At 42.6% G+C, this 10,249-nt stretch overlaps 2 protein-coding genes and 3 non-coding genes across 5 annotated transcripts; 3 read left to right on the top strand and 2 right to left on the bottom strand.

Annotated features, from left to right (window-relative positions):
* Positions 1-203: 203 nt before the first annotated feature.
* lrrc71 (leucine rich repeat containing 71) lies at positions 204-3,796 on the top strand. The gene is made up of 16 exons (XM_076139484.1): positions 204-285; positions 504-542; positions 795-941; positions 1,081-1,188; positions 1,274-1,349; positions 1,431-1,505; positions 1,690-1,758; positions 1,904-2,063; positions 2,155-2,238; positions 2,356-2,412; positions 2,555-2,665; positions 2,764-2,830; positions 2,924-3,000; positions 3,215-3,326; positions 3,427-3,518; positions 3,677-3,796. Exons 1-16 carry the CDS (start codon positions 204-206, stop codon positions 3,794-3,796), a joined length of 1,476 nt encoding a protein of 491 aa, XP_075995599.1.
* Positions 3,797-4,938: 1,142 nt separating this feature from the next.
* Positions 4,939-6,822, top strand: rps27.1 (ribosomal protein S27, isoform 1). Its single transcript, XM_076139600.1, has 4 exons — positions 4,939-5,001; positions 5,659-5,767; positions 5,849-5,959; positions 6,594-6,822. Exons 1-4 carry the CDS (start codon positions 4,996-4,998, stop codon positions 6,620-6,622), a joined length of 255 nt encoding a protein of 84 aa, XP_075995715.1. The 5' UTR covers positions 4,939-4,995; the 3' UTR covers positions 6,623-6,822.
* On the top strand, positions 6,251-6,380 carry LOC142989925 (small nucleolar RNA SNORA35). Its single transcript, XR_012960723.1, has one exon. It is a non-coding gene; the product is annotated as a small nucleolar RNA SNORA35 (small nucleolar RNA).
* Positions 6,823-8,864: 2,042 nt separating the features above from the next.
* Positions 8,865-8,952, bottom strand: trnay-gua (transfer RNA tyrosine (anticodon GUA)). Its single transcript is given in 2 exon segments — positions 8,865-8,900; positions 8,916-8,952. It is a non-coding gene; the product is annotated as a tRNA-Tyr (tRNA).
* A 397-nt stretch (positions 8,953-9,349) lies between these two features.
* trnay-gua (transfer RNA tyrosine (anticodon GUA)) lies at positions 9,350-9,437 on the bottom strand. The gene is given in 2 exon segments: positions 9,350-9,385; positions 9,401-9,437. It is a non-coding gene; the product is annotated as a tRNA-Tyr (tRNA).
* Positions 9,438-10,249: the final 812 nt, after the last annotated feature.

Raw genomic sequence — 10,249 nt, 5'->3', positions numbered from 1 at the left:
GAGAGATGGTTTCCACTTGTTGCGATCGCCTCAGCTTCCGTTTTCATGAATATTCAAACATCTTTTCTGAGCTCAAGTCCACTTCAAGCTGAAACAGTCTCACCCAAAGCTCCTACACAAGATCCGGATGTTTTGCTGAAATCACCGAAGCCACAACAGGTGGCTTTATTGGAGAGTGTGACGGTGACGTGTAGGATACAGCGATGTCTAAAAGGAAAGTCAGAGAGAAGAAGGATGCAGGAAATACCGCATCCAAGGAGGAGGCCACGAAACTTAAAGCTTCAGGTGAGGTCAGCACCTTATTCTGAAGCAACGTTAACCATTGAATCCTGTAGAAACATTTAACTGCGTTTGTCGCCCCCTATTGGTGAATGAATATTTTGCTACCCAACAGTTTAAGAGTGAACGAGTAATGGATTTTAAGATTTGCTATATTTTAGCCTTAACTTCATTTTCAGACATTATTGAGTGGAAATGAACTCTGGCCTTTCTGTTGTTGTCAGGCTCGAGTCCAGTTGTCCCATCGAACGCTCGGACCTTCGGTAAGTCCTATTAAAGGTCCAATTGCTCCCCGATGACAGTGGATGTGTGTCTGTATGACGTCATATAGCTATCTCTAATACGAGGGCGCTACCGTCAGAGAGTATATTAATATGAGAGCGCTACTATCAATTATGAGCGCGTTCTCATTTCTGCGCGCGTTCCCGTTTAAGTTATTCTCTTTGTTTATTCTCACACTTGCGAGATCTGACGTCTTATGATTGGTGATTGCTCTGACTCCACTAATTCACTAGATGATTACCAGTGCGTGGGGTGTGTGGAGACAGACTTCCCTGAGCTTTGTGCTCTACTGGGTGTGAAAAATATCCCGCCTGTCCACACCAAGCAGCCAGCGCCCCTCCCAGGTGAAGACGCCTGTGAGACAGATGAAGGGGATGCAGGTAAACGAGTGGAGACCATTAAATACTCTTTACAGAATTTGTACTGCTGATGTTTCTGGGTGCAGTAATTACCTGAACTGTGTAGAATTTAACATCTCTTATCCACGACTTCATAATATGATGTTACATGCTACTTCAGAGGTTATTCGGAGACCAGAGAGTACTGCACCTGTGTGGTCTGAGCCATGTCTCTATGTAGAGCTGGAGAGCGAAGACCCACAAAGTGCCAGGACCATGGAGGTTTCTGGTAAGAACGAAACACAGCTGAAAATTCTCTACAACCATGATCGACTTTTCGAAAACAAACCATCAAATTTTCCATGAATTTGCAGGATGGAAGCTAAAGGAGCAGTTTGCTACAGCGTTAAACAGGTTGCTTCCCTCCTTGAGTAGGCTGCAGCTCCTCAAGTAAGTCATGAAATACACTCTTGTCTCTGTGAACACTGTCACAGCTTTGTTCTCGCTTACTTAACGTCCTCTGTGCTGCAGGTTTTGGCAGGCTGGACTGACGGATCAGATGGTGATCTCCCTCAAAAACACAATAACTCTGTGCTCCAACCTGAGGTGAGGACTTTATCATTCTGTTGTTCCTCTAACCATTACAGGGAGCTCCTTGTATGACAAATGCTACCATTAGGTGAATGAATCTGGGATGGTGGATGGAGGAAAAATGCATAAACTCCATAAATGATTAGGAGTTATCAAACAATGGCAGTGCTTTAATCAGCTCTCCTTCTGTTTGTGCCAGGAGTGTGACGCTGGAGGGAAACCCACTTCCAGAGCTCGGTTACCACTTCCTCCTGTCTGCTCACAGCCCGTGAGTGAGCAAGCAGTCATATATTTCACATATAATAAAGTAACACATACACTCCCTTGAGTGTATGTGTTACTTTACACACACACACATCTTTACACACACACACACACATCTCATCATCATATCTGTGTCTTCTCTGATCAAGCGTCAGGTTCTTGTCCCTGCGAAATAACGGGATTGGGGACGAGGGAGCGGGTCTGATTGGCTCGGCTCTTTCCACAATTAGATCTGCCAACAAAACCCTCATGTCTCTCAATCTAGCGTTCAACCGTATTGGTGATGCGGGTGCTGCACATATCGCAAAGGTATAAGGCAGAGCCCAGTCCATATTCCCTCATGTTCCCCATGAGACAGCTGAGGTGTTATTGTCTTCATCCTGTTCTGTCTCTCATGCAGGGCCTGCGCTTGAATCGTGCTTTGTGCTTTCTCTCATTGTCCAACAATCACATTGGAAACTCGGGGGCTTCTCAACTTGCCACGGTATTCATTTACATTATAGACTGAGACATAAAGCATGCAAATCAGGAGTTTATTTGATTTTTACATTATATTACGTCAATTAATTCATCTTCCAACCATCATCACTTCTATTTTCAGATTCTTGGTCAGTTTGCATTAACCCATGAGGAAGTAGTGAGAAGGAGGAGGCTGCTTTTGGGAAGAGGAGAGTGTGTAAGTGTGGAGACCAGCTATATTTTGATCCCTGTCTAACATTAGTTTAACCCTAAACGGTCTAGAGACGGTCTAAGACTCAAACAGAACGTTTTGAGCACATGTAAACTCTCCATCATTGCAGGAACCTCTGGAGGACGATGCTGAAGACGCTGTCGATCGAGGTCTGTCAGCCGCCAGCATCTCCTCCATGAGCACCACCAAGGGCGCCAACAAAGGCAATGCCAAAACCAAGGTAACGTGCTCAAAAGAAGCATAAACAGAGGGCAAAAGTTAAACGTATGACGTAATTGCAATGGCTACCTTGTGATCTTGGCGTCTATTCACTTTCAGGACGCGCCTAAAAAAGAAGAGAAGGCTGCACCCAAGAAGGGGAGCGCAAAGCCAACTGCAAAGAAACGTAATAACTCTGTCATAGATATTGACTTGTATTGTTCTCAGAGCATCGTGGCGTTTCTCTGTTCATCGTCGTCTCTTCAAATCTCTCCTATAGCTCCTGCAAAGGCGCCACCAAAAAAAGGTGGCAAGTCGGCGACCAAAGACAAACAACCATCCGCTACTGGGCAGGAGGTAGCAAAGAGCAGATGTGTCTGTATTTTGACCCCAAAATATTCCTTCAATCCATTAACTTTCACATTATTTTTTCTGCAATAATTCTGCTGGAAAAGGGGAGCGCGCCGCAGATTGAGGTTTGTTCCATCTCAAGCCAAAAGTGTGTTTTCAGTGAATGTGAACCAAACCCATGCTGAGGTTTGGCGCTCGTTTTCTTCTTCTTTGACTCCAGGTGGTGAGGTTGTTGAAGGTTGTGAACCCCCTGCTGGAGGATTCAGTGAAGCACCGGGACGGCCAAGTCATCCTGACAGGAAACGCGACCCTCGCCTCCCTCAATCTGGCCGGTCAGTGATTGACTGAACATTTCTTCTGGGCAGGAAATCACTAACTGAAGAATCATGAAGCAGCTTGAGGAATGCACCTGGTTGTGTGTTTTTGTTGTAGGAAACCGAATAACAGAGGGGCCGCTGCCTCTGTTCCTTTCATCGCTGCAGATGCAGGCAGAGGGAGGAGGTCTGCTCCGCCTCTCTCTGCAGGTGGGTTTCACAAGATCTCAACTTCAGTCTATCACAGCTTGCTTTGTGTACATTTGCTCTAAAAGCTGTTACATTGTAAAGTTATGGACAATGAATAGACAAAGCGCCTAATGTACGTGAACAGAAGCTGATTTTGTGTTTTCTTGTCTCTCTCTCAGAGGAACCACTTCCCTCCTGACTGTGAGTCATATGTGAAGATACAAGAATTGATGACACTCAGAGATCCACTCAACAAAATCACTTTAGCACAGACAGAACCGGAGCAACAAGGAGCGTAGACACACAATCATGATATCCATGTTTTCACAATTATGATTCACTGTTTATTTTGTTTTTCATTTACAGTAATGAAAATATTTGTTTACAGTCTATAGTTTAGAAGCTAAGAATAAATGTAGCACTAAACTAAAATCACAATAAAAAGAGCTGAGCAAAATTAAAATCTGCTGAGCACAATATTCAGTGTAAAATATAAACTGCATTCAGCAATATGTCATATTGAGTGCGTGTCACATGAGCTGATGACTGTTTGAATATGAGACAGTTGTTCACGATGTTCTGATCCTGGCACATAAAGGAGTGCAGAAAGTTGTTAAATGTCTTTGGTTTTTGGACATCAGACACATTTTCGGAGCTAAGAGCAACTTTCAAAGGTCCTACTGGGTCGTGTGTAGTATTTTGCTTTTCTCCTATATATTTTTTGAAAGCAGGTCGAATTTAAATTGCAAATAAGATATATTAGTATGTGTGGGTAACATTCGGCGTAGCGGGATTTTGTTAAAATTGTACATACTACCTTTGTCCTCAAGCATGAAAATATAGATCTAGAGCACTATCCCCTGGCGAAATGTTGGTACTGCCGTTTAATTCAACAACATGTGATGGGACATGGCTTTGGTTAGACCCACAATTATTGAAGTTGGTTTAGTTGTTCTTTTCACTAACGTATAATCCAGTAACGTATGGATACAATATTGTGACCAAAGGCAGTCATTTGTTCATACAGCCTAGTCGACTAAATACAACAAAAGTCTTAACAAGACGTAAACAGGTTCCATTAACTGAAATACAATACAATTCTGTGAATACACTTCTACTAATGCTAATTTTATATAACCCAAGGGACATGTTTTGACCGACAGCTACTATCAAATATCAAATAAATGAAAATAATTTTGTAGGTTAAAGAAAAGATTTAAAATGTGATTATGCAGTTTATATTGACGAGACGCAAGTTCGGTATAACGCAACAATTCTTGCGCATAAACAGTACTGTTGCTCTTATAAATCAACAAGATAAAATTAAGTTTCACATTTGTGGTACATGGTTAAACATGGCGGAGTCCTGACCTCACCAACATGTCTACCGTGTGGTGTCGCAGTCATCACATCCGGTTCTTACTCAAAGGAACCACCAATATGAACCCCTCGCTTCCGGTAATGCCTCCTTTTCGGCAACGGCTATTTCCTCGCCAACATGCCAGTGAGTATCCGCCGAGTACTGTAAAATGGCATTTTGAGTATTTATCCTAGGCCTTGACACTTGCAACGTAGCTCGATCTTCTCGTTAGAAAATACCGATTCGGATGGTGTCGGTTGTAGGGGTTTTGGTCGAGTTTTTGTTCCAGTTTTAGCCGCATTATCTCGCACATTTGAGCTAACTGCGAGCGCGTTGGGGGCTCAAGATGGCCGCGCGCACACGGCAAACATGGAGCCTGTGAATAGACAAACCAAAACGGCTTCACATCTCTGAAGCTTACGGTTAAACCCGGTCCAATCTTACAACTATAATTTATCTCACAAGGTTGATACCCCGCAGTTAAACATGTACATTATAGTTTTCCAACAACGGCCTGCGATTCAACAATGCGTAGTTACAAAATGAAGGCCACCCGAGCAGCGGCACTTGGCCCGCTAAACTACAGAGACCGGAGACATTCAGGTGTACATGCTCAGGGTTCACCGACAATATCAACCTTAAGTTTTGGAATTAATTCATGTTCAATTCCATTTTCATTGAAATCGTAATATAGAGCTTAAGCAATTGCTTTTGGTTTATTCCTGACTATCCCAAGTTTACAGATATTTTCAAACATTTTGTTGGTTTGTTGTCTTAATCGTTGTCTTTCTTTTTGTGTAGCTTGCAAAAGACTTGTTGCACCCGTCCCCTGAGGAGGAGAAGAGGAGGCACAAGAAGAAGCGTCTTGTTCAGAGTCCCAACTCTTACTTTATGGATGTGAAATGTCCAGGTACAAACACTCCACACACACTGATGCCTTTTGTCAGGTGTTGTTTACTTTGGTTAATTCTTGTTTTGTTTTTTTTGTCAGGATGCTACAAGATCACGACGGTGTTCAGCCACGCTCAGACGGTCGTGCTGTGTGTCGGATGCTCCACAGTCCTGTGTCAGCCCACTGGAGGCAAAGCGCGTCTCACAGAGGGTCAGTGTTACCCCACAGTCTCTCTCTCACACACACACGCTGTAGTTCAGTCCATCTGCATACATTTTGTTGAGACAGAACTTCACAAACAATTCTCTATGTATAAAGTAATTCTGGTGATGTTGTGGGCATGGTGGCCTCAATCCATCTCCACTGTGCCTCTGATCTTCAGTATGGGTTTTGTTTTGACTGAACTATAGATGCACATTTTACCAGTAGAGTTAATCTAGTGTTTCACACTTGCCAAAGGTGATGCATTTGTAAATTCTTCATATAATTTGGAGTTAGGTGCCGCACTGCTAAGTGACTGGATTACCTCCTTTGTGGTCTTCCAGTCTCATTCCAGTGCCAGATCGACCTCGGTTTGCAGAAGGGTTGAGCTAGATCGATGGCTCCCCCCTTTCGAAGGCTGAGAACAAACATTTATTGGAGTGATGTCATGTTTTTCATTAGTGCTCTATTAGTCACTTTGTATTTGTAGTAAATATACACTGAGGTGAGCATAAATGAGTTGTCAGTCACATCATGTAGGACTGCTGAGCCACACACCAGTACTGTATAGAACAATAGCTGTAGCAGTAGTGTGTATTGTGTTGTGTGCTGTGGTCTGACTGTATCTGTGCTCCTATGTCAGGGTGCTCATTCAGGAGGAAGCAGCATTAGCTGTCCTGCCACTGACGGAGAGGAGAGGGCGGGCGTGGACTGGTTGATATCAGCATCATCTGCACCAAAATGACAACAGCTGCCTCAGCCAAAATCTGGCGGTTTGTTCCAGATGAACTTTGATGGATTTACTTCATGTTGTTGCTGTAACTCCACCCTCCAACCTGTTCCTCTTAATAAAATTGTTTTGGCTAAAAGAATGGTTTGTGTTAAGTTTTCTTTTTGAAGTTACAACATCCAGTTGAGTAGTTGATCTGTTATTTCAAATGTTGCTATCGTTATGAAAGGATACAAGGACAGATTTGCACCTGTATTTCCCATTAATTGGGCTTATTCCAATCCTTAAAATGTATCGGGTTGGAACGAGCTGCCTCGGAATTGATTCTACCTACTGGGCCACATCCCACAATTTCTTTGAATTCCAATGACTTAAAACAGCTCATCTTTTTACAAATTGCATTCAAAATGCTGTGAATTTACATAAAGATGTCCATATTACACAGGCTGATGGGACCTCAGTATTCTTTCCTGCTTGGAATTTTAACAGTATCAGACTGCTTGTCATGTAATTGTAGTTGTGCTACCTCCACAGTTATTGGCCATCTGATTTAAGAATGGTCTTTTTAGGTAGAGAACTCAAACAGTGACTGTCTCATCGCAGGAGTGTGATGACAAATTTAAGTAATGTCTGAGACGAGCCGCTGAGCTGGTAGGAACCTTGATCACTGACGTAACCTTATACAGGTGGACGTTCCAAGTTGCTACCGATACCAGTGTTTGCAGTCACTACCCGATTTGGACCCGAAGACCTGTATGTCGCATTTACATTACATTACATTACATTACGATCATTTGGCAGACGCTTTTATCCAAAGCGACTTACATTACATTATATTACCACCCTTCGCAGAGGGGGGAGCAATTGAGGGTTCGGTGCCTTGCTCAGGGGCACCTCGGCAGGGACTCGAACCGGCAACCCTCCGGTTCTTAAGCGGAAGCTCTACCCACTCGACTACTGCCGACTACTCGACTACTGCCTCATTTAGTGTGCATCTACACCCGGCCTCCATTTCTGTTATGACATCTAAGGACGTTGTTTTAGGACATTTAAGAAACTAACATCATCTTGTGCCTTCTTTTGTCTCTAACAGGATTATCTCCTGAAAATTGACAGAGGCTTATCATTACATTACGTGAGACGAACTTATGACCTGTTTCATTCTTCACTGTTGACCTTGTGCAGTAATGCGGCCCATTTCTCTGTTGTAATAATGCTTCTTGGCAATACATTTTATACCGTTGGAAAGCCTGTTTAGTCCCCCTTTAAATGGTTCCCCATTTGTAAGGAACTTGCATTTGTGGGATGAGCAGCACAGCTGAGTATGTGGGTTGTGCTCATGAAAAATTTGCCAAATCTTCTCTGCCAATGCCAAACAGCTTATTCTGCTGTTGCTATTGATTTGATATCTTGTTTGGTGTTGTTTCCTGGATTGGATGATTGGAGTGTATCAGTAACAAGGAAGAAACAAGACATGTTGGCAATTTTTACAATTTATTCATTTAACAAACAGTCAGGAGCCTCAGTAGCGTGTGGAAAAACCATACAAAGCCACAACAGCCTGGCACCTCCTCATGCTGGTCACCAGCCTGGTCAGACACTGCTGTGGGATGGCATTCCACTCCTCAACCAGTCTCTGATAAATCCCGCTCTGTGGGGGTGAGCATTGTCATCTTGGAGGATGGAGTTCCATCCCAGACTGTGGAGATATGGGATTGTCACTGGTTGCAGAATCTCATCTCGATATCAGCAGTGTGTGACCAGGCTGGTGACCAGCAGGTGCCAGGCTGTTGTGGCTGTGTATGGTTCTTCCACACGCTACTGAGGCTCCTGACTGTTTGTTAAATGAAAAAATTGTAAAATTGCCAATATGTCTTATTTCTTCCTTGTTACTGATAGACTTCAATCACCCAATCCACCAAAAAAGAGTAAATAGCAACAGCAGAATAAGCTGTTGAAGAGCAGAGAAGATTTGGCCAATTTTTCATAAGCGCAGCCCACATACTCAGCTGTGCTGCTCATCCCAAAAATGCATGTTCCTTACAAATGGGAAACCATTTAAAAGGGGACTAAACAGGCTTTTCCAACGGTATAAAAGTCATTGCCAAGAAGCATTGTTGCAACAGAGAAATAATCTACCAAACACAAACTTCATTAATTCAACAGTTCATTGTTGAAAATGTGTCCTTTGAGCCAGAATTGAACCAGCAACCTAAGGATGATTGGTTTATGCCACTACAGTCCTCCGCTCTACCAACTGAGCTATCGAAGGGGTACTAGTTAAAAAATGTCACTGTGTACCATGGACCAAATTGTTTGTTTTTGTAAAAAGCCCATATCTTGCTTGATTTATATGGCATTGGGATCCATTGGTGTTAGTTTGGGGCAAATTAAATTTTTGGCCCAAATTCCCAAAATGACAGTGTAACCATGGACCAAATTGTTCATTTTTGTAAATAGCCCATATCTTGCTTAATTTAGGAGCTAGAGCGCTAGAATTTCAAACACAGCATCTATATGGCACTGGGATCCATTGGTGTAAGTTTGTGGCAAATTAAATTTTTGGCCCAAATTCTTAAAATGACAGTGTAACTATGGACCAAATTGTTGATATTTGTGAAAGATAGGTGTGAACTTCATTAATTCAACAGTTCATTGTTGAAAATGTGTCCTTCGAGCCGGAGTTGAACCAGCGACCTAAGGATAACTGGTTCATGCCACTACAGTCCTCCGCTCTACCAACTGAGCTATCGAAGGGGTACTAGTTCTAAAAGTTCAACGTAAGCCATGGACCAAATTGTGTGTTTTTGTAAAAAGCCCATATCTTGCTTAATTTAGGAGCTAGAGCGCTAGCATTTAAAACACAGCATCTATATGGCATTGGGATCCATTGGTGTTAGTTTGGGGCAAATTAAATTTTTGGCCCAAATTCTTTAAATGACAGTGTAACCATGGACCAAATTGTTCATTTTTGTAAATAGCCCATATCTTGCTTAATTTAGGAGGTAGAGCGCTAGAATTTCAAACACAGCATCTATATGGCACTGGGATCCATTGGTGTAAGTTTGTGGCAAATTAAATTTTTGGCCCAAATTCTTAAAATGACAGTGTAACCATGGACCAAATTGTTGATATTTGTGAAAGATAGGTGTGAACTTCATTAATTCAACAGTTCATTGTTGAAAATGTGTCCTTCGAGCCGGAGTTGAAACCTAAGGATGACTGGTTTATGCCACTACAGTCCTCCGCTCTACCAACTGAGCTATCAAAGGGGTAATAATGGGTTCAACGTAAGCCATGGACCAAATTGTGTGTTTTTGTAAAAAGCCCATATCTTGCTTAATTTAGGAGCTAGAGCGCTAGCATTTAAAACACAGCATCTATATGGCATTGGGATCCATTGGTGTTAGTTTGGGGCAAATTCAATTTTTGGCCCAAATTCTTAAAATGACAGTGTAACCATGGACCAAATTGTTCATTTTTGTAAATAGCCCATATCTTGCTTAATTTAGGAGGTAGAGCGCTAGAATTTCAAACACAGCATCTATATGGCACTGGGATCCATTGGT

This window comes from Genypterus blacodes, unplaced genomic scaffold, assembly GCF_046128005.1.
Source record: "Genypterus blacodes isolate CSIRO-AG114 ecotype Tasmania unplaced genomic scaffold, CSIRO-AGI_Gbla_v1 ptg000438l_1, whole genome shotgun sequence".
NCBI classification, from domain to species: domain Eukaryota; kingdom Metazoa; phylum Chordata; class Actinopteri; order Ophidiiformes; family Ophidiidae; genus Genypterus; species Genypterus blacodes.
The sequence above is the reverse complement of the archived record's forward strand: the minus strand, read 5'-3'. Positions and strand labels throughout refer to the sequence as shown.

Coding starts and splice junctions, on each gene's coding strand:
- rps27.1 (XM_076139600.1), top strand. Junction 5,768..5,848: donor TATGGATGTGAAATGTCCAG/GTACAAACACTC, acceptor TTTTTTTGTCAG/GATGCTACAAGATCACGACG. Junction 5,960..6,593: donor CAAAGCGCGTCTCACAGAGG/GTCAGTGTTACC, acceptor CTCCTATGTCAG/GGTGCTCATTCAGGAGGAAG.
- lrrc71 (XM_076139484.1), top strand. CDS start 204: ATGTCTAAAAGGAAAGTCAGAGAGAAGAAGGATGCAGGAAATACCGCA. Junction 1,350..1,430: donor AGTAGGCTGCAGCTCCTCAA/GTAAGTCATGAA, acceptor TCTGTGCTGCAG/GTTTTGGCAGGCTGGACTGA. Junction 2,831..2,923: donor AAAGCCAACTGCAAAGAAAC/GTAATAACTCTG, acceptor TCTCTCCTATAG/CTCCTGCAAAGGCGCCACCA.